The following is a 24170-nucleotide window of genomic DNA, read 5'->3' on the forward strand; positions in this document are numbered from 1 at the left end:
TCATCTTTAATCACATTCAGCTCTCTGAAAGCGAGCACAAAGATGAAATCAACTTCCTGATTGGCTTGACCTTTTACTCAGTCAAGGATGAACTTCTGAATATATACTGTTTTTTCTGATGCCAGCAATGCCCTTCGTCATTAAAGCTCTGGTGGGTTTCTTCTCTTGTCTTTGAACAGGTTTGAGTTTGAAGATGTCTTTGCAGTTGAGTGAAGTGTCTGATGATGTTTTTCTTCTGTATGTATCCTCAATTTGCAGAATCTCATGTTCTTTATTAACCCCTTCACTCTCTCCCGGTGTGATGTATTGCTCTGTGTAAATCTCATTTAATCCACTGACATGCCTTCAAATGCAAATTCAGTCTTCTCCTTCAGCTGGGCTTTATGTGAATCTTTAACTTTCTCTATGACGTCTGTAAGGAGGGAGAATTACACCACAAGATACAAACTTGTATCTGGAGCAATTATAGTGCTTCCATCCTGAGCAGTGATGGTAGACTGGAGATTGGAGGCTGGTCTGAGAGAGACAAATGTTGTTCCTAAAAAAAGGCATATATGGTTGTGCCTTCTAGGTACCTCCAAATTGTCTTATGTACATCATTCGTTTCATCTTAGGCTTTGAACAACCCCCCCCTCCCCCCTACACACACACCTCCTGTTAGCTTTTTATTTAACAAAAATGGTTGCAGAGAATCACAAAGGCCTATTAGCTAAAGGCGGATGTCCTCAAAAGCAAAACATTGGTAGGGTTGTAGATCATTTTACATCATCAACCAAAGTTCACCACACACGTTTTATTTTGTGTTAGATAACAATTTTAGGGTGATGCAGATTTACTGATAAACACAGCACATTCCTGCACATTGCTGACTGTTAAGTGCTCAAAACCTGAGGAAAAGTGGATCTGCGAATCCAATTGGTATGTGTGGCTTTAAACCTGTCCACAATGCCTTGCAGTTTCCCATCTACATTACAATGTTATTTACAAGCTTGTGCAATGAGAGATCTGTAATCCTGGCAACAATAACCAACAACTGGCAATAATATAACTTCTTATTCTGATAACTGCCATCAAAATAAAAGTCCCCAGTGAAACTGCTTAGTAAATTATAGGAAATCCATGTTTTTAATAAATGCTCACTTTGATACAGCCTGTGCACATCCCAAAGGAGTGGGGTAGTGTAACGAACCTAGCTTGCGCCCAGGACTCAAACTCAGGTCCCTCTAGTTCTAAGGGTAGGCTACCAGAGGAGGCTGATGAGGGAAGGACGGCTTATAATAATGAATGGAATGGAGTGAACGGACACATATAACACAGAAACCAGGTGTTTGATGTGTTTGAGACCATTCCATTTATTCTGCTCCAGCTATTACAAAGAGCCATCCTCCCCATTTTAAGTGCCACCAGCCACCACTGTAGTCTACCTACCCTTAGAACTAGACTGGGACCCGAGTTTGAGTCCAGGCCGCAGTTTAATCTCAATTTAATTGCTACATTATCGTATTAAAATGTCATTTGTATTTTGTTGTATTGCAATAACATATTGAACTGTGCAACAAATGAATTGTGCGTCCATGAAAGTAGGGATCTACCCAGAAGCCCTATCTAAAGCAGATAGCTGTATCAGCAAGTGTAGTCTACCTTTATTTCCTCCATTTAAGCTTAACTATGATGAGGTGACTGGTGAGAAGATAACGTTTTTTAAATATTATATGAGGGACCTTTATTGTGAAGGCTGAAGGAATTTACCCAGAAGTGATACTCTGCGGTCGCCTTACAGTTGCCAACATTACACAAAAATTAGCTGGAATCAGATGTCCTACAACAGATTGCACAGTAAACACGCGTGGATATGCAGAGTGCGAACTTTAATTGGGTAGCCTATTTGCACAATATATAAACCTTTGGATTATGCGATAAACTATCCCGCAGAGAACAATTATCTATCACCCGATTGAATGCCTGAGCGAATTCAGAGTGGGACCAGAGAAAGAGGGGAGTTTCTCATACACTTTTAGCCGGAGGACTGCGGCTGGAAAGAGGTAAATGGATTTTTGCAATAGGCGCAGTCAATGCAAAGGCCACTTCGCAGTACAGCGTTAAGAGCGAAAAAAGAGCCCACCGTATCTCAAGTAGGATGGTGCCTATAGCTGCAAATGTAAAATCTATGTTATTTCTACCAAGAGAAATATACACCCACATACAGTTTGGGTGGCCTCAAATATTAAGTTAGGGTTCTAAAAAAAAGTCTGATCACATTAAAAATATTGCCAGATGGGATTAGGGGAATTTTCCCTAATTGAATAGCCTATGGATGTAGTAGGCGATGTGACCTAAACAAATCTCTGGACTATCTGGACTGGTTGCAGAATACCTTGCCACTTTGAATGTCAATGGAATTTGTACGTGCGGTCACTACTGTAACTCGCTTCAACATGTCAACAGGACCTGAAAATGATTTCAAATATATATTTATATATGTATATTAAACATTGGTGAGCAATTACATTTTTTATAAATGTATCCAGCAACTAGCAATCTTGTGTAATGCTCCAGCCCATGTGAACGTTCTGTGTGACACAAGGGGTTGGATTCAATCAAACCTGTCATCATGTTCATGTACTAGGCTTTGTTTAAGATACAGTACTGTGCCATAACGTTCATGCTTTCTCCCAAATCTGGAACCATCTATGTTGGAAAGAATCTACAGAGCCTTCACAAAGTATTCACACCCCTTGACTTGTCCACATTTTGTTGTTACAGCCTGAATTTAAAATGGCTTAAATTGAGAGTGTGTCACTGGCCTATGCGCAATACCCCATAATGTCAGGGGAATTATGTTTTTTTTAGAAATTTTTACAAATGAATAAAAAATGAAAAGCTGAAATGTCAGCAGTAAAAATGTTCTTAACAAGTCACATAATAAGTTGCATGGACTCACTCTGTGTGCGATTTAATAGTGGTTGTCATGATTTTTGAATGACTACCTCACCTCTGTACCCCACACATACAATTATCTGTAAGGACCCTCAGTTGAGCAGTGAATTTCAAACACAGATTCAACCAAAGACCAGGGAGGTTTTCCCAATGCCTCACAAAGAGCACCTAATGGTAGAGGGGTAATAATTAAAAAGCAGACATTGAATATCCCTTTGATCATGGTGAAGTTATTCATTAAACTTTGGATGGTGTATCAATGCACCCAGTGACTACAAAGATGCAGGGGTCCTTCCTAACTCAGTTTCTGGGGAGGAAGGAAACCATGAGGCCAAAAGTGACTTTAAAACATTTACCGAGTTTAAGGGCTGTAATAGAAATCTTAGGATGTTTCAACAACATTGTAGTTACTCCACAATATTAACCTAAATGACAGAGTTGAAAAAAGGAAGCCTGTACAGTCGTGGCCAAAAGTTTAGAAAATTACACAAATATTATTTTTCACAAAGTCTGCTGCCTCAGTTTGTATGATGGCAATTTGCACATACTCCAGAATGTTATGAAGAGTGATCAGATGAAATTGCAATTAATTGCAAAGTCCCTCGTTGCCATGCAAATGTACTGAATCCCCCAAAAACATTTCCACTGCGTGTCAGCCCTGCCACAAAAGGACCAGCTGACATCATGTCAGTGATTCTCTCGTTAACACAGGTGTGAGTGTTGATGAGGACAAGGCTGGAGATCCCTCTGTCATGCTGATTGAGTTTGAATAACAGACTGGAAGCTTCAAAAGGAGGGTGGTGCTTGGAATCATTGTTCTTCCTCTGTCAAACATGGTTACCTGCAAGGGAAAACGTGCCGTCATCATTGCTTTGCACAAAAAGGGCTTCACAGGCAAGGATATTGCTGCCAGTAAGATTGCACCTAAATCAACCATTTATCAGATCATCAAAAACTTCAAGGAGAACAGTTCAATTGTTGTGAAGAAGGCTTCAGGGCACCCAAGAATGTCCAGCAAGCGCCAGGACCGTCTCCTAAAGTTGATTCAGCTGCGGGATCGGGGCACCACCAGTACAGAGCTTGCTCAGGAATGGCAGCAGGCAGGTGTGAGTGCATCTGCATGCACAGTGAGGCGAAGACTTTTGGAGGATGGCCTGGTGTCAAGAAGGGCAGCAAAGAAGCCACTTCTCTCCAGGAAAAACATCAGGGACAGACTGATATTCTGCAAAAGGTACAGGGATTGGACTGCTGAGGACTGGGGTAAAGTCATTTTCTCTGATGAATCCCCTTTCCGATTGTTTGGGGCATCCAGAAAAAAGCTTGTTCGGTGAAGACAGGACCATCAGTCCTGTGTCATGCCAACAGTAAAGCATCCTGAGACCATTCATGTGTGGGGTTGCTTCTCCGCCAAGGGTGTTGGCTCACTCACAATTTTGCCTAAGAACACAGCCATGAACAAAGAATGGTACCAACACATCCTCCGAGAGCAACTTCTCCCAACCATCCAGGAACAGTTTGGTGACAAACAATGCCTTTTCCAGCATTATGGAGCACCTTGCCATAAGGCAAAAGTGATAATTAACTGTCTCGGGGAACAAAACATTGATATTTTGGGTCCATGGCCAGGGAACTCCCCAGACCTTAATCCCATTGAGAACTTGTGGTCAATCCTCAAGAGGCGGGTGGACAAAATCCCCCGACAAATTCTGACAAACTCCAAGCATGATTATGCAAGAATGGGCTGCCATCAGGCTGCCATGTGGCCCAGAAGTTAATTGATAACATGCCAGGGTGGATTGCAGAGGTCTTGAAAAAGAAGGGTCAACACTGCAAATATTGACTCTTTGCATCAACTTCATGTAATTATCAATAAAGGCCTTTGACACTTATGAAATGCTTATCATTATACTTCAGTAATCCATAGTAGCTAACATCTGACAAAAATATCTAAATACACTGAGGCAGCAGACTTTGAAAATGAATATTTGTGTCATTCTCAAAACTTTTGTCCACGACTGTACAGAATACAAATATTCCAAAACATGCATACTGTTTGCAATAAGGCACTAAAGTAAAACTTTGAAAAATGTGTCAAAGAAATTAACTTTATGTCCTGAATAGAAAGTGTTATGTTTGGGGCAACACAACACATCAGGGAGTACCACTCTTCATATTGTCAAGCATGGTGTTGGCTGCATCATGTTATGGGTATGCTTGTCATCGGCAAGGAATAGGGAGTATTTTAGGATACAAAAATAAATAACGGAATAGAGCTAAGCTCAGGCAAAATCCTAGAGGGGAAAACCTGGTTCCATCTGCTTTCCAACAGACACTGGGAGACACATTCACCTATCAGCAAGACAGCAACCTAAAAAACAAGGCCAAATATACACTGGGTGTTTACTAAGATGACATTCAATGTTCCTGAGTGGCCTAGTTACAGATTTGACATAAATGCACTTAAAAATCTATGGCAAGACTTGAAAATTGCTGTCTAGCAATGATCAACAACCAACTTGACAGAACTTGAAGAATATTGTACAATCAAGGTGTGCAAAGATCTTAGAGAAAGACTCAACTGTAATCGCTGCCAAAGGTGTTTTTTTTTTTTAAGTATTGAATCTGGTGTGAATACTTATGTAAATGTTCTGTATTTCATTTTCAACACATTTGCAAAAATGTCTAATAACATGTTTTCACTTTGTCATAATGGGGAATTGTGTGTAGATGGGTGAGAAAAACAACAATTTAATAAATTCTTAGCTCTGTAACACAACAAAATGTGGAATAAGTCAAGGGGTATGAATATTTTCTGAAGCCCCTGTAGATGCCTTTCTTTCATTGACCCCTAATATTCTGAACCTATTTTATAGATATTCTATTGAGTCTGTCGGAAATTTTTTTAACTAAAAGGTACACCGTATTTAAATGGATGGGTTAAGATAAAACTCCACGAGAAAATCTGTGGGCTAGCAAGTGGGAGGATTTTCAGCGGTTCAATTACATTTATTTAGAGCGTGCAAGGGAACAACGCCAGCAAAGCCTGTTATGCACCTTCATAAGGTAAGTCTGAAAACCAACTACTAAGAAGTGCATATGAAAGGCGTGCGTAAGAAAGGCATAATTTCCTAAGTTGCAATCGGGCCCTTAGAGACTTACCCAGAAAGACTCATAGCTGTAATTGCTGTCAAAGGTGATTCTAACGTGTATTGACTCAGGGGTGTGAATACTTCTGTAAACGAGATATTCCTGTATTTCATTGTCAATGAATTTGCAAACATTTCTAAAAACATGTTTTCACTTTGTCCTCATGGAGTATTGTATGTCCATTTTGAATTCAGGCTGTATCACATAAAATTGTGGAATAGTTCAAAGGGTATGAATACTTCTGAAGGCATTTTACCTGCAATATTTCACCATTTACCTATTTTATGTGACAGTGGTGATTTATCATATCTTTTTCAGGCCAAAGCATAAATTCTGCTTGTTTGAATTGAACCTTCTGTCTCATTTCTTTGTTTGATGTGGCAGTTCTGTTTTCTGCTGACTGTTTGTCTAACAAGTTGGAGTCTGAGTCCCTATTGAGCTTCTTGCCAAGAACATTTAGAGTAGCACTTTATTTCATGGTACATAAGTTACCAGGTATTTACTGAAAAGTTACAGGGTACAATGGTAATCACACAATGCAAATCACACAATGCAATAACCAATTCATTGTTTGTTTCTTTGGGATTCATTTGAATATACACACCGGTATTTCCTATTAAAGCAAAGGAAATAATAGGCTTATCGTAAAGTAAAGAACCACTGAAAGTGGAACTACAAGTTGTAAAAGGGACAACAGTTTCAGAAAAAGCAAACACTTATTTTCAAATTGTGGCTGTGTGCTCTTATGATTTAAAAGTCCAATATATTTTGGTTTGGTTATTTTGCCCTTCACGAGTGAACAACCAGCTACTGGATGATTTACATGGTATGACAATGTGCAATCAAACACAGACAACCCACTGAAGTCAAGCAGACTACTGTAAGTGCCAACACGTGTTTGTAGTGTCACTGACAATCGTCCATGCACTTTTCTGCATCTATCTCCTCACATCAGTACACGGTCCATGTATGGGGCTGTGTTAGACGTGAATTTACATTGTGTAACGGTTCAAAGCTCTTTCAGGATTGATACTAATCTGTGAGGTAAAGGACTGTGAGACTGTATTCATGCTTGTAGCACAGCCGGCAAACAACATAAACACAGGTTTTATGGAATCCCTGTTAATGGTGACATACCTGATGAGTGGCATCACAGGAAATGAGGCATTGTTGGAGTTATACATACGGGTGGATTTGCTTGCCAATAAAATGCTGGGAAGAGGTGAACAGAGGCATACAGTACAACTGGAATTAAACAACACCAGAAAATGTCCTTTGCTAAACCTAAAAGAGCAGACCAGTTTTGGGGATTAAGTACTTTTTATAGTGTGTGTTTTAAATCAAACAAATTTAAATAGTCAGAGGGTCCAACATCTTTGAGGGGTTACCAGGGTTGTACAGTGTGTGGGGCAGAAACAGTTGTTTTCAGGCAGTTTCAGACATCAAGAGAGACCCCCAGGATTCGACTATTACTCCCCCGCACTGTAGACCTCCTCTTCCCCCTGTGGGGAGACTGAGCATGTTTCTCCAGAGTCGTGGATCTTATTTCATTGCTAGAGTATATACACAGGGCTGTAATTACAGGTGGCCTACCAGGACCCACATTTGGAATTACAGTTCATCCTTAAAATAAACCAAAGAAATGAGGACTACTTTACATGTGACACTTTACAGATGGGAGTTTTAGCCCATGTGCAATTTTCACTTTAAAATGTGACAAAAAACACATTTACTTGAAGTACAGTGCAGATGCAAAGTTTGGTAACAGAATGACTGTTTGTGCTGTCTGTGCCGTCATTCTGTTACCAAACATGGCATCTGCACTGTTCTTCAAGTAAATGTGTTTTTTGTGTACCCCTGCCTCTCACCCATGTATGGAATCTCTGATCTAGATGCTGTTATAGAGTAGCACAAATTGCTAGCCTACTTGAACTCCCTCATTAAATCCTCCTCATACAATAAGCTCACAATAGTGGCCTAGGACAGTGTTTCCCAAACTTGGTCCTGGAGCCCCCTGGGTGTGTAACGGATGTGAAACGGCTAGCTTAGTTAGCGGTGCGCGCTAAATAGCGTTTCAATCAGTGACGTCACTTGCTCTGAGACCTTGAAGTAGTAGTTCCCCTTGCTCTGCAAGTGCCGTGGCTTTTGTGGAGCGATGGGTAACGATGCTTCGTGGGTGACTGTTGTTGATGTGTGCAGAGGGTCCCTGGTTCTCACCCGGGTATGGGCGAGGGGACAGTCTAAAGTTATACTGTTACAGGTGCACGTTTTGTTTTTTGACCTAGCACTACATAGCTGATTTCAAATTGTTAGCCTAGATTCACAACTATCTATTTACTTGTACGTGTAAGGTCCCTCAGTCATGCAGTGAATTTCAAACACAGATTCAACCACAAAGACCAGGGAGGCTTTCCGATGGCTCGCAAAAATGTTGAATGCGTTCCACAGGGATGGTGGCCTGTGTTGACTCCAATGCTTCCCACCGTTGTGTCAAGTTGGCTGGAAGTCCAATGGGTGGTGGACCATTCTAGATACACACAGGAAACTGTTGCGTGTGAAAATGAAAACCCCAGCTGTGTTGCAGTTCTTGACACACTCAAACCGGTGCGCCTTACCCATTCAGCCTCTGAATGGCACACATACACAATCCATGTCTCAATTGCCTCAAAGCTTAAAAATCCTTCGTTAACCTTTCTCCTCCTTCATCTACATGGATTGAAGTGGAAAATCTCACTGGTCATCCCCAAAGCCAACACCTCATTTGGCCGCCTTTCCTTCCAGTTCTCTGCTGCCAATGACTGGAATGAATTGCAAAAATTGCTGAAGCTGGAGACTTCTATTTCCCTCACTAACTTTAAACATCAGCTATCTGAGAAGCTAACTGATCCCTGTAGCTGTACATAGCCCAATTGTAAATAGTCCATCCAATCTACCTACCTCATCCCCATATTGTTTTTATTTACTTTTCTGCTCTTTTGCACACCAGCATTTCTACTTGCACATCATCATCTGCACATCTATCAGTCCAATGTTAATTTGCTCAATTGTAATTACTTCACTACTATGGCCTTACCACCTCACACTATTTGTACACACTGTATATAGACTTTCTTTTTTTTATATTGTGTTATTGACTGTACGTTTTTATTCCATGTGTAACTCTGTGTTGTTGTTTATGTCGCACTGCTTTGCTTTATCTTGACCAGGTCGCAGATGTAAATGAGAACTTGTTATCAACTAGCTTACCTGGTTAAATAAAGGGGAAATAAACTATAAATACATTTAACAAGTGACATCTATAAGGGATCATAGCTTTCACCTGGATTTACCTAGTCAGTCTATGTAGTGGAAAGAGCAGATGTTCCTAATGTTTCGTACACTCCGTTAAATATTGAGCGCCTTGTTACACCAGTTACTGAAAGGACAATTGAGAACCCAGATGAACTTGTGAAAACACATGACAGATTGCATGCTGTGGCTTGTTTACTACTACTTGGCTTTCTCCGTCCCCTGTTGTCAACATAAGCTCCTCTTCTTACAGGGTTAACAGCTTATTGCTCTCCCCAAGCTGCTTACGTTCAACCTTTTGAGGCTCCACATTTTCTCACTAGGAGCGATGCCGTGGAAGATGATTAGGTGCGCCATCCTGAGTGATGGGATTTTAAGCATGTGACCAACAGAGTGAGCAGATTTAGCCATGTGTCTTAGTTCAATATTCGTTAAGGTTGGCCTTAGAACTGGAAAAGGCGGCTGTGCATTTATTTAAAAAAACAACGTTATGAACCAAGCATGTGGATTCAAACATCTATTTTGTTTTTACGCTGGTTTTGTCATCAGTAGTGGAAGATATGGTTTTGATAATGTCTGCCGACTACAGTAGACCACCAGACTGTTGTATAAGTAGCAGCATCAGTTGAAGGCACATTTTGTGTTTTAACTTGAAGATACTTCATATCCTGTTGAACTACCCCTGGCCTGCTGAAATTGTGATTCATTAGAAGCTGCAGTCTTTCCCTTCAATTACTCCTCATTCAAGCATCCCCTGGTCTTTCAAGAAAAGGCCTACTAGGGAAGGTCATTTTATTTTTGGAAACTCTTGAAGCCTGTATAACAGAATTGATTTGAAAGTTAATATTTTCCAACAATAGATGAACAGCCAAGTGATAGAATTGTTCTTGGAGCAGCATTTGCTCAGTCATTTCCAGCTGAATGAGATCAGGAAATCGCTGTGCCCAGTGAGTCACCACAACGGCGCAGTAAATTATTGCCTCATTAATCTCACTGGGTGACTTTAAATGAACTTCTCTTAACTGAGTGTAAGGCTACCAATCTACTACTAATAATAACCTCCCCTGATTCTAACAAAACTGACAGCTCTCTGTGTGGCAAAGTGCATATTATTTCCTTTTTTTAAATATTGGCTGACTATGAATTTTAAAACTAAGCATCAGCTTTAACATTAGTTGGCCATATGTGAAGGCTCACTTAACGTCCTTGCCTGCCTTCATTATAAACAGAACGTCTTTTAAACTCTGATGACAGTGAGGCATTTGGAACTACTGATCAGACTAGCTGATTCGGTCCAAAGGAGCTGAATTTCTTTCTCCCTTCCTCCATCGGTCTTAAAGGGCACCAGAGAGACCAAAACTGCCTGTTTGGTGACTGACTAAGCTGAAGCTCCCTGTTATATAAGTAAAAACTAAATTAGCTGAATATGCTGCTGGAAAGGTAAGTCTAGGCACAAGTTTCAGGTATTGTGAGTAAGAAATGTTAGTCACGTGGTTAACAGGTGTTGTAACGTGTTGTAAACACCCAGTTTTTGGGACATTTTGGGAAATCTCTGTGATATAATTCCAGGCGAGCCCATCCTAGGAACTCCTCTGCCAATGCCATGTTGTTTGCGATGCCATGTCTGCTATCTGCAGCTAGCCTCCCAGCCTCAGAACTGGATCTGTAGCAGTTCAGCTCTGCCTGGTTCATTACTCCAACCTACAGTATATCACCAGGAAATGAAGTGATTTTGGCTGCTCGGGGATCCGTCTGTACTCAGTAAAGCTGGCGTCAGATTAAGTGAAATGAAATGTAATTTTAGACAGGCAGAGAGTGGGACAAGTCTGTGGTCCTCCTGCTGAGGGGCTTACCTGGGAAAATCTCACCTGTTGAATATGGCATGTCTTGGGAAGAATGCAACGGTTGGGGATGGAGTTATTTGACAAATGACTGACAATGCCGACTGCCAATCAGCAATCAGCTATTTTATTTATAGTACAGCGCCCTAACATCAATCGTCTGTTTAGGCCTTCCTCTCGCTCTGGTGGAATGAGTCAGATATTTTATTTTGATCTTTTATTATTACATATTACCCCCTTTTTCTCCCCAATTTTGTGGTAGTAATTACTATCTTGTCTCATCGCTACAACTCCCGTACGGGCTCGGGAGAGATGAAGGTCGAAAGCCATGCGTCCTCCGAAACACAACACAACCAAGCCGCACTGCTTCTTAACACAGCGCGCACCCAATCCGGAAGCCAGCCGCACCAATGTGTCAGAAGAAAACACTGTGCACCTGGCGACCTTGGTTAGCGTGCACTGCTCCCAGCACGCCACAGGAGTCGCTGGTGCGCAATGAGACAAGGATATCCCTACCGGCCAAGCCCACCCTAACCCGGATGACACTTGGCCAATTGTGCGTCGCCCCACGGACCTCCCGGTCGCGGCCGGCTGCGACAGAGCCTGGGCCCAATGTAGTGCCCTAGAGCACTGTGCCACCCGGGAGGCCCCTGAGTCAGATATTTTACACGTTTTAGTTCCAAACCATCTTTGCTTCGAAATGAAATGTCACTTTTTCCAAGTGTAAAATTGAGGTAAAATCTTGAAATTTCCAGTTTTTCACACTTGAAAGACTAGCCGCCCACTTTGACATTTCTATTAGCTGTTTCAAAGGACAGAGTTCCCTTGGCTTGGTTTCAGAAGCATGAAGGCATTGTCACCATACCAACAATTAGTATAAAATACAGGCAAAAAAATGTCAGCACAATTAGGCTGATAAACTCTCTGCAATGAGAGCTGGTAAATGACATTTAGAATCCTTACTTGCTACTAGAGGTCAAACGATTAATCGGAATGGCCGAACGATCGGAAATCGGTATCGGTATTTTTGGGCGCCGAATTTGTATTTGTAATTTTTTTATACCTTTTATTTAACTAGGCAAGTCAGTTAAGAACACATTCTTATTTTCAATGAAGGCTTAGGAACGGTGGGTTAACTGCCTTGTTCAGGGGCAGAACGACAGATTTTTACCTTGTCAGCTCGGTGGATCCAATCTTGCAACCTTACAGTTAACGAGTCCAACGCTCTAACCACCTGCCTCTCATTGCACTCCACAAGGAGCCTGCCTGTTGCACGAATGCAGTAGAAGCCAAGGTAAGTTGCTAGCTAGCATTAAACTTATCTTATAAAAAACAATCAATCAATCATAATCACTAGTTATAACTACACATGGTTGATGATATTACTAGTTTATCTAGCGTGTCCTGCATTGCATATAATCGATGCAACACTGGGGGATGATTTAACAAAAGCACATTTGCGAAAAAAGCACAATCGTTGGACGACTGTACCTAACCATAAACACCAATGCCTTTCTTAAAATCAATACACAGAAGTATATATTTTTAAACCTGCATATTTAGCTAAAATAAATCCAGGTTAGCAGGCAATTTTAGATGAAATTGTGTCACTTCTCTTGCGTTCATTGCATGCAGAGTCAGGTTATATGCAACAGTTTTGGCAGCCTGGCTCATTGCGAACTAATTTGCCAGACTTTACGTAATTATGACATAACATTTAAGGTTGTGCAATGTTACAAGAATATTTAGACTTAGGGATGCCACCTGTTAGATAAAATACCGAATGGTTCCGTATTTCACTGAAATAATAAACGTTTTGTTTTTTAAATGATAGTTTCTGGATTTGACCATATTAATGACCAAAGGCTCGTATTTCTGTGTGTTATGTTATAATTAAGTCTATGATTTGATAGAGCAGTCTGACTGAGCAGTGGTAGGCAGCAGCAGGCTCGTAAGCATTCATTCAAACAGCACTTTTGTGCGTTTTGCCAGCAGCTCTTCGCAAGCACAGCGCTGTTTATGAATTCAAGCCTATCAGCCTAATGGCTGGTGTAACCGATGTGAAATGCCTAGCTAGTTAGCGGGGTGCGCGCTAATAGCGTTTCAAACGTCACTCGCTCTGAGACTTGGAGTAGTTATTCCCCTTGCTCTGCAAGGGCCACAGCTTTTGTGGAGCGATGGGTACGCTGTTTCGAGTGTGGCTGTTGTCGATGTGTTCCTGGTTCGAGCCCAGGTAGGGGCAAGGAGAGGGACGGAAGCTATACTGCTACATTGGCAACACTATAGTGCCTATAAGAACATCCAATAGTCAAAGGTATATGAAATACAAATGGTATAGAGAGAAATACACTTTGGAAGGTGTATCAATACACCCAGTCACTACAAAGATACAGGCGTCCTTCCTAACTCAGTTGCTGGAGAGGAAGGAAACTGCTCAGAGATTTCACCATGAGGCCAATGGTTACTTTAAAACAGCTACAGAGTTTAATGAGTGTGATCAGAGAAAACGGAGGATGGGTCAACAACATTGTAGTTACTCCACAGTCCGTAGCGGTGTGTGGGGAAAATCACTGGGGAAGCCAAGCCAGAAAAAAATTCCATATTGCAACCTATGTGTTGTGATAATTGCTTTGTTTGCTTTATGACCTGTTAGTTCATATGCATTGTGACCGTGATATATTGATATATAGGCCTAAGGCCCAGACAACAAGAAGACACAGTGGTAGAATAAATTCAACCACACTTTTGTTTCATCACAAAACCGGAGAGCAACATCTGTCCGGTGAAGTCCACAAAGCATATTGAATGTAACCAACAGTTACATGAACTACAGCATCGTCAAGCAAAATAATGTTTCTGGAGTTTTCAGACAACTTAACAACTATTGGTTTGGAACCACGGAGAGTTACCGAAAGTAGCAAAGAAAACAGGAGCTGCCTCCACTATTCCAGAACCATCAACTTCAACATTTCAACATCATCAAATCACCTACTGTATGCTTAGTCTAATACAGTGACAACTCAAAGATACTCAAAACTATTTAGTCCAATCAACATAAGATAAATCTGATGTGGTTGTCCATGGTTCAGATTTTTGTTGTGTGTGTGCGATCGTGCAAGTAGAAAAAACATGTTGACTCACCCTACTTGTAGAGAGACACTAATGTCATCCTGTCTATGGCTCTGTCATACAGTACATGCTTTTATTTTTTGTTGTCCTAGGTTACCTTGCTAAAATGCTTACTCGCCAGCCTAACTTCCTTTCATGGGCAACGTTAGCTAGTTAACATTAGCCTTCTTCATCTAGCTACATATTGAACTTCCATCCTCTCAGTCCAGGGGCACAATGTATACATTTATGGTTGAATCAGAATCGGCGTTATAATCATTGGCCATTATGGAGAATTAAGTAAAACCACAAGTCCAAATTCCTACCTCCATCCATGGCTAATTTAGGAAAATAACACAAGATGCAACAATTCAAGTTGTTTCTGTCAATGACGAATTTCTCTCGATGCGATGTGATACACTCCTCCACATTGACCCCTTTTCCACCCTCTGTGGAAAAGGTTCTATCTATGTGGAACCCAAAAAGGTTCTACCTGGAACAAAAATGGTTATACCTGGACCCAAAACCCAAACCTGTAGCACGTGCTCCAGCAGGTATATCTCTCTGGTCACCCCCAAAACCAATTCTTCCTTTGGCCGCCTCTCCTTCCAGTTCTCTGCTGCCAATGACTGGAATGAACTACAAAAATCTCTGAAACTGGAAACACTTATCTCCCTCACTAGCTTTAAGTACCAGCTGTCAGAGCAGCTCACAGATTACTGCACCTGAACATAGCCCATCTATAATTTAGCCCAAACAACTACCTCTCCCCCTACTGTATTTATTTATTTATTTTGCTCCTTTGCACCCCATTATTTCTATCTCTACTTTGCACATTCTTCCACTGCAAATCTACCATTCCAGTGTTTTACTTGCTATATTGTATTTACTTTGCCACCATGGCCTTTTACATTTTTATTCATTTTGCCTTTACCTCCCTTATCTCACCTCATTTGCTCACATTGTATGCAGACTTATTTTTCTACTGTATTATTGACTGTATGTTTGTTTTACTCCATGTGTAACTCTGTGTTGTTGTATGTGTCGAACTGCTTTGCTTTATCTTGGCCAGGTCGCAATTGTAAATGAGAACTTGTTCTCAACTTGCCTACCTGGTTAAATAAAGGTGTTCTCAACTTGCCTACCTGGTTAAATAAAGGTGTTCTCAACTTGCCTACCTGGTTAAATAAAGGTGTTCTCAACTTGCCTACCTGGTTAAATAAAGGTGTTCTCAACTTGCCTACCTGGTTAAATAAAGGTGTTCTCAACTTGCCTACCTGGTTAAATAAAGGTGAAATAAAAAATACATGTAAATAAATGTAAAAAAGGGATTCTTCAAACGGTTGTCCTATGGGGACAGCCGAAGAATGCTTTTTGGTTCTAGATAGCACCTTTTTTTTCCCAAGAGTGTAGGCGTGAAGTCAAATCCAAACTGGCTTCCCTTCACACTTTTTTTTGTTGGTGCACCAGGACCGTTCATATTTGAGCTCACTCAGTTTAGCTCAACGCTGATTGACTATTATTTTATACTTTTTTTCTATCAAGGGAGGCTTGCATTCAATGCTATGGGCGGCAACAATGTCATACTATTTTTGACCAGACTGCATCAGACAGATGGCTTACACATACACAGGCAGAGGGGCGCTGTTTCACTCACTCGGATCCTTTCTCCGGTGAGATACATTCAGCCTCTTGTGAATTGTAGAAAAAGTATGAAACACAGAGAGAGAAAATATATATTATTTTATGTTTTTTTAATAGGTTGGGGGGAATCCTGGGGTGAATCCTGGCTTCCCTTGGCATCCATGAATACATGCCACTGTCCACAATACTAACTTAATTGACATTGAAAAGAAGGAAATATTCCAAAACATGCATCCTGTTTGGAAAAAAGGCAGTAAATTAACACTGCAATTAACTTTATGTTCTGAATACAAAGTGTTATGTTTGGGGTAAATCCAATACAACACATTACTGACTACCACTCTCCATATTTTCAAGCATAGTGGTGGCTGCATCATGTTATGGGTTGCTTGTAATCGTTAAGGACAAGGGAGTTTTTCAGGATGAAAAAATTGCAAATGTTGTACAATCCAGGTGTGCAATGCTCTTATAGACTTACTCAAAGATTCACTGCTGTAATCACTTCTAACGGTGATTCTAACACGTATTGATACTTGTGTAAATTTGATATTTCTTTATGTCATATTCAATACATTTGCAAACATTTCTGAAAACACGTTTTTACTTTGTCATTATAGGATACTGTGTTTAGATGGGTGAGAGAAAAAATCTATTTAAACCATTTTCAATTCAGGCTGTAAGAACAAAATGTGGAATAAGTCAAGGGGAACGAATACTTTCTGAAGGCACCCATTGATCCCTGAAGAATCTAACTTAGAAGTGCCTCATGAGCTTAGTTCAATTGTCCTACCCCATCATAACCAAAGATATACACTTTTTTGCTCCAATTTAAATTTCAACAAACACTGTATAGCCTCAACACGGTTAAAACTATAATGTTTATATCATGGGTGGTCAGTCCTTGCATCCATAACCCTATGAATTTGAGAGTGGTTACATTTGTCCAGGCCCATCCCTCAGCTTTTTACCAAAACCGAGGCGGTGTGGCACTTAATTGTTTCAACTGCGGATTCTAGCTTTAAGAGGGCTCTGTTCGGCCCCTTACAAAAAATATCCACTGGGGGATAAGACTCACACCAAGACCCCACCAAGCCAGCCCAGAAAATGTGGCTTCTGTTTTTATTGTCCGTTGCTGGGGCTGTGTTTTTGTCTAGGATTCTTCAAGTGTGTGTGTGTGTGTGTGTGTGTGTGTAACTGTGACGGTCATCAATTGCTGACATGGAGTAAAAATGCTGAATGATGTCATTATGTTCAATGTCATCCGCTGCACCACTTTTCCTCTCCTGTATTGTTAAAACAAAACCTGCACAGAGGAACTCTCTTACCTCGAGCTTTGATAAAGAGAGTTTATGCTTATCCACAGTCTAGTCTACTCCACTCTGACCATATTGTAGAAAAAATGTGAAGTGACAGAAAAACATGGATTATTTCCTAATTGCCAGTGAATGTTTGTTCTTTCCCAGGGCTGAGCCAACCAATCCGGTCAGCGTTGTTGGGGCCTTACAAATCCAGGGGCTAGTTGCCATGGCAAGATATTGTTTGCATCCAGTCATGCCAGCGCTGCCAATGTGGGCGGTCCCCTCGTCAGCATGCTTCTTTGTTTGTGTACCACTTGTTAGAACAACCCCCCTCGTCTGTGAACACATCCTTGGACCCTTTAAAGTTCTCTCCGTTGTGCATTTGTCTATCACTCAGGTTCATCTTTGGTTTTACCAGTGGAAAATCTGGAATAATATCTGTTTATTTTATCAACTGTACTTTTAATTGATTAGTATAGTATTTGGATATCCTATTTACTAAAGAAATAACTCAACTTAATAACAGGCACCATCATGATATTAAAGAACAATTTATTGTGGCTCAACCACAGCCACTTTCTATTCTCACATTTTCTCTCCTGCGAAGCTGTGCAAAACTGCTGACCTTTCACTCTTCTGTGATCTTACTGTGCAGTAGAGTCCTTCCCCTCCCCCCATTTTCAAGGCATGGAGAGAATGTAGGTTGAATGGAGGGCCAGGCTAAAGGGAACCCTAAGTTTAGCTCCAGGTTTTCAGTGGAGGCCAGGCCAGATGGCCACCCTTCCTGGGTAAACTGTAGATACTGTAGCCCCTCAGCTGTCAGGGAAAGCTGGCTTCAGCCATGTGTTCTGACCCTGAGCAGGGAACCACAAAAGACCAAGGAGACCTGCCATATTTAGGTCATCGTGCTTCACAATCTCTTGCCCTTTAGACTGGCGCCATGATTTAGTTATAGTCAAGGTAGGTCTGTACTGAAGAAAAGTCCAGATTTCCCACTGAAAGTGAATTTGGTACCACCAGAATTGAGGTATTAAGGTAAACACACTATCAAATGTTTTATGTATGCAGCTATACTAATTTGTCTGTGTAGCATTCAAACACTGCAAGTAGGCTAAATGACGCTTGAGGGCTTAAGTTTCTCCACTGCCAATTCTGAGGCTGTGCTTGCATCTGGTTGCCTAATACCCAGCACTGAGTGAAAGTCTTACGATGGAGGTTCAGCACTTCAGCACAAATATTCTCATAGATGTGTCCATACCATGTCCTCTTGGTAATTAGGAACACACAATATTGTGTGTATGTGGTCTTTGTTAGTTCAACTCGGGTCAGAACTATGATTGAGTGTCAATTGGCATTAAGACAGTAACAGTAGTACTGTATTTGATTAGCGATGTTGTGTCATCGTTACAGCGTATTTTCCACATTGATGATAATTGATTATGTATTTCACATTGTTCAATAACATCTATTAAGGCATTAGGCATCCAAAGTTACATCAATATTCTGATGAAAGACAGATGTTTTCTACAAAGCCAATTTCAAGAGAGTTTTCTGAGTCGGATGACATTTATACATGATCCACCAAAGAACCATGACTGTTGATATTCACTCCAAACAAATACTTTGACATTGAAGAAATAACTTTGATCTAAGTGCTAATTCATACATTTTGTAGTGCCTGTGTATGGGTGTTAATCATGTCAGATGTGAGTGTGAGCCTTACAGGATGAGGTAACATAGGCAAAATTGCCAAAGGAGAGAAACATTTGCACCCAGAGGGGGCCACAGGACCGAGTTTGAGAAACTCTGTATCTAATTTCGTTGTCATATTCCTCTCCCATTACTGCTACAGTCAATATTGGCAGCCAGCCAATCCCATAGAATCAGAGTATATATATATATATATATATACAGCATCAGTTGAAAGTTTGGACACACTCATTATTTATATTTGTACTATTTTCTACATTGTAGAATAATAGTGAAGACATCAAACCTATGAAATAACACTTATGGAATTCCATATGTGCAGACTGTCAGCTTTCATTTGAGAGCATTTTAATCCATATCGGGTGAACCGTTTAGAAATTACAGCACTTTTTGTACATTATCCCATTTTAGGGGAGCAAAACTATCGCGACAAATTCACTTATGTGTATTAAAGTCGTAGCAAGTTAAGTATTTGTTCCCATATTCATAGCACACAATGACTACATCAAGCTTGTGACTCTACACATTTGTTGGAAACATTTGCTCTTTGTTTTGCGTTTTTGGGAGGATGCCTCGGAGGATGACCCATCTACTTCCCCTGCCCAATATGTACACCACAATTTTGCCCTTGTGAAGTAATGACATCCTTCATCCTTAGTAGTCAAGCTTCTTTTTCCCTCGAGGCTCTCAGTCGAAGAAGGGTGGTTTCAGTTATACTTAACACGTGACAGATGTTGAGAATGGAGGATGGAGAAAGAATCTCACAGGGAGCTCCTCAGTCTGACACCCAGCCCCTGCCTTCAGAGGTCCTGTGATGAAGATTCTATACCCCAATCCATATTTCTCAATATTCCACAAAGGGTATTTTTATGATCTTATCAAATGCTTGAGGGATGGAATTTATTAGATTGGAAAAACACCATACTTCTACATTGTATCATATAATTCCATATCCTTGCCTCCTCCTCTGCCACCCAAAATACAATTTCCATGTGAACACTTAACACCTGGCAGCCTGCACCTCTCTCTCCTACCCCTGAGCTGTGTGCAGCATGGGAATGGCCCTATTTACAGCCAGTTAACAGGCGGCTCTGGCCTGGAGATTCTGCAGTAGCTGTCTACAGTTACAAATCACTCTGCCAGTTCCCAGTGCAACACAACACTGCCTTCGGGATTCCAAAGGCCTGTATACGTAGCGTGGTGCCCCTGAACAGATAGCTCAGTCAGGGAAGGCCTCAGTAACCAGAGGCGTCTCGGAGGGATACCCGCAGCAGGATGGTGTCGAACCAGAGGGAACGTGACAGGGAATTGTTGTGAAGCTGGCAGCAGGTGTGATGAAGATGCTTAAAGAGGCAAGGGAGCTGTTCCCGCCTCACGTGTCATTAGGGAGTTAAGGATCAGAAAGTGGATAATGGGACGAAACGGGAAAATGGATGGCCGTTCCAAGAGAGGGATAAACAATGATGCTTAAACTCCGGGCATCTGCGTTTTCCCCGGGAGGCTGGTGGTTCAGATCTGCACTGTTGCATCTGCCTGATGCCTTGCCAGGTCTGTAATGATTGCCTTTCAGCTAAGGTGCTTGTGTCGGCAGTTTAAAGGGTTCCTCATGCAAGCGACCAGAGAAAGCTTTCCCGTAGGCATTACCAAATATAACCGCCATCTTCAGATAGGGCCTTCGAGACAGACTGTAAGACACTGCATTAAACCCATTATTCCAATGATTAAATGTGTACCTCGAAACCAGAAACTGTAACTGAACTTCTGCTGAAGTTTCTCCTTCGTCCTTGGTAGTAGCTACAGAGGGACTCCTAAAGTAGCTTTAAAGTGCATGTAGTGCAGCAACAGATTCCATTTTTTTTTTTTTATAAGCCTTTTTCTATCCATGTAACCCGCATCAGTTTGGAAATGCAGTGCTCTGATTCTATGGGACTCTACAGCTGCCAATATTGACTGTAGCAGTAATGGGAGAGGAATATGACAAAGCAGTAAGACACGAGAGCAAGGTTTCTCAAACTTAGTCCTGCCCCCCGTTTTGATAGAGATACGGGGAGATATGGAGTGGTTTAATTCACATCAATGAACTGGCATCTTCTTTGCTGTCTCATCTCACTTGTAGTCACCAAGAAAGTTGCAATTTCCCAGAACCTCTGATGTGTACATTTTTAAGCTTACTGAGCAAGATGGATAATTTAGCATTGTTTGTGAGTCTCTGTATTTCAGTGTTTGTGTGTGTGCATTTTGGAACACAGTAAACTCACAGAGCTATATAGTAAACCCAGCATTTGACAGTCTCTCTGTTCTATAGAATGCCGGAGAGATTCTGTGTAGCGCCCCCTTGTGTGGAGGAGGAATGACGACGCCCCTTCGATGAGAGCCATGGAGCTGAAAGTGTGGGTGGATGGAGTGCAGCGGATCGTATGTGGCGTCACAGAGCACACCACATGCCAGGAGGTGGTCATTGCCCTGGCCCAGGCCATTGGTGAGTCAATCCATCCTGCAATATTGTCCAAACACCCCCCCCCCCATTTTTTTTTTACAAATTAAAGTGATAGTTCAAGGGATAAATTTAAAATAAGATTAAACTAAAGAGAACTACTGTACACCTTTAAGCCTTACCATGTGTGAGAATGGATCCTTTTGCAGGACACGCATCCACAGTGCATGCAGCATATTTGACAGTCCGTTTCTGAGAGATGCTAAAGACGATGGAGTGCACCAACATTAGTTGACTGGGAGTGAACAGAGAATCAAGATGAGCGTTAACCTGGGAGTGAACAGAGATTGTGAGAATCAAGATGAGCGTTGACTGGGAGTGAACAGAGATTGTGAGAATCAAGATGAGCGTTGACTGGGAGTGAACAGAGATTGTGAGAATCAAGATGAGCTGTGTTGGGAGGATTCATAGATGTCATTGAGATGCTCGCAGAGGAGAAGAGAGAACTACATGATGACTGGATTGTATTCCCATAATGAAACCGCATTTATGTATATGAAGCTATTACCCCAAATAGCTGTAGAACTAGCGGGGAGCCACTTTTATACCATGGAGCATAGAGCCACTTTTCAATTTTTTGCATTATGGAGATACAGAGTACTGTACAGACCTGTACTGAACTGTGTGAGTATGGCTCAGCCCGACAATACCCTGCTCATACTGTTTTCATTTCATACTGCTGTCATTTCATACTGTTTTCAGTTCATACTGGCACAGTTTTGCACTTGCACTTTGCACTGCTTAGAACCAAAATTCTATGGTTTACATAGAGAAAATACTTGGAGGTCCTAGAGGTAGCATGTAAGGGTTAAATGAATCCATTGGATTTGTACATGCTATTCCATTGTGATCCATGCACAGATACATGATTGTAGGACTAACAGCTAAATGCTGTGTCTTCATCAACAGTACAGGAGTTATGGTCCAGGGCCTCTTTTGTATGTGTTCAGTCTTTTGTCTGGCCCAGGGTACTTTGATGTGAAAGGCCTTCAGCCAGATTCAGCTGTAGTGACAACTGTGTTCCTTTCATAGGGGTTCTGCTGTTGAGAGGGGGAAGACTGTGGCTTGTGCTCTTAACTGCCGCAGAACACACACACGCACACACACACACACACACACACACACACACACACACACACACACACACACACACACACACACACACACACACACACACACACACACACACACACACAATTTTATTGAACCTTACTCCAACCCTAGCATGAATGGGAACTGAACAACTGCTCCTATATTTGAATAGAGAAATCCCTGTTGGGTTCTTCCCAGAAAAAACAACCCATTACTCTGAAAACTCTGCACAGTGCCCACCCAATAAACTGTGTCTGGGGTAATTGTGAATGGTTCTTCCATAGAGTTTCCCTGTTCTTAGCGGAGGTAAAGAGTTCAGATTAGGGTTGTGGCTGTGTTTCTGAATGCGGGAGGGGATAACAATGACAAAGTCAATGGTAGATGATCTCTGTAATCTGCTGCTACTGCAGAGTGTAGTCTAGCTACTGGTCTGTATGTAACTGGTCACCGGCTGGTATGTGGCAAGAAATAGCAAACAAAGTTGCCGTGTGACTACTGTACATTGGTCATCTAAGCCCAATTACTTAGTAAAGCTCCAATTAATGAATCTGATCAAATCATTATCTCACTCTTTTTACAGGGCGTACTGGCAGGTACACGTTGATCGAGAGATGGCGGGAGACGGAACGCCACTTGGCCCCGCATGAAAACCCTGTGGTGTCCCTCAACATGTGGGGCCAGTATGCCAGCGACGTGCAGCTGGTTCTCCAGCGCACCGGCCCCTCCCTCAGCGAATGTCCCAACTCCGACGGCGCATCCCGTGTGCCCGAGCGCGGCCTCTACCGCCAGAGCCTGCCTCCTCTGGCCAAGCTGCGCCCATCGGCCAATGACCGCTCGCTCAAGCGTCGGGAGCCCAAGCGTAAGTCCCTCACCTTCACGGCCAAGGGCTTGAGGGATATTTTTGGGAAGGGCAGAGATGCCGAGGCCAAGCAGCAGCAGAGAGCACTGAACCAGGGCAGGGGGGTGGTGTCTGTGCCCCTCAGTCCAGCCCGGGAGCTGTTGCACCTGGTCCAGCTGCAGAAGGACAAGCTCCAGCTACTGGAGAGCCGGCTGCAGGGCTCCGAGGCAGAGCTACAGGGCTGTGAGAGCGGTGATGTTGGCACGTGCATCGAGGGTCAGGAGGGCATTGGCGTGCTGGAGGAGGAGCTGGTGCGTCTGGAGCAGCAGCTGCGGAGGAATGAGGTGGAGATGTCCGAGGAGGAGTTCTGGCAGAACGAGCTGCAGATCGAGCAGGAGAGCGAGCGGCAGCTGAGGGAGCAGCTCCAGGAGCTGATTGGACGAGTGCGGGAGTGTGAAGCCCGACTGGGGGAGTACCTGACCCGTGTCCAGGGCATGGAGGCTGGCCTGGAACAGGAGACTGAGCAGAGCAGGCAGGTGGACGAGGAGGAGGCATGGGCCCAGCTGGGGAAGGTCAGGGCGGAGCTGGAGCAGCAGGTTCAACACAGAGTGCAGCTGGAGAGCAGCAGCAGGGCTGTGGACCGCTCACTGGGACAGTCCAGCAAGAAACTACAGGTCAGCTTTGGTAGAAGGAAAAATGTATAGGAAAACAGTGATTGTACATACACAAATTCAGCATTTTAGGGAGGTGCTGGAGACTCTGAACACTGCAAT

At 42.3% G+C, this 24170-nt stretch overlaps 1 protein-coding gene across 2 annotated transcripts in view; it reads left to right on the plus strand.

Moving 5' to 3' along the window:
• Positions 1–1799: 1799 nt before the first annotated feature.
• The window catches only part of LOC109896571 (ras association domain-containing protein 8), a 34143-nt gene continuing 11772 nt past the window's right edge, over positions 1800–24170 (plus strand). The window contains exons 1-3 of one of the 2 annotated variants that reach the window (XM_020490822.2): positions 1800–2042; positions 21263–21452; positions 23140–24071. In XM_020490822.2, coding sequence (XP_020346411.1) covers positions 21341–21452; positions 23140–24071 — 1044 coding nt within the window. In that variant the 5' untranslated portion in view covers positions 1800–2042; positions 21263–21340. The remainder of the gene's footprint in view (positions 2043–21262; positions 21453–23139; positions 24072–24170) is intronic. The other variant, XM_020490820.2, reaches the window with a different exon arrangement.

This window comes from Oncorhynchus kisutch, linkage group LG9 (assembly GCF_002021735.2).
Source record: "Oncorhynchus kisutch isolate 150728-3 linkage group LG9, Okis_V2, whole genome shotgun sequence".
In the NCBI taxonomy this organism is placed as follows: Eukaryota; Metazoa; Chordata; class Actinopteri; order Salmoniformes; family Salmonidae; genus Oncorhynchus; species Oncorhynchus kisutch.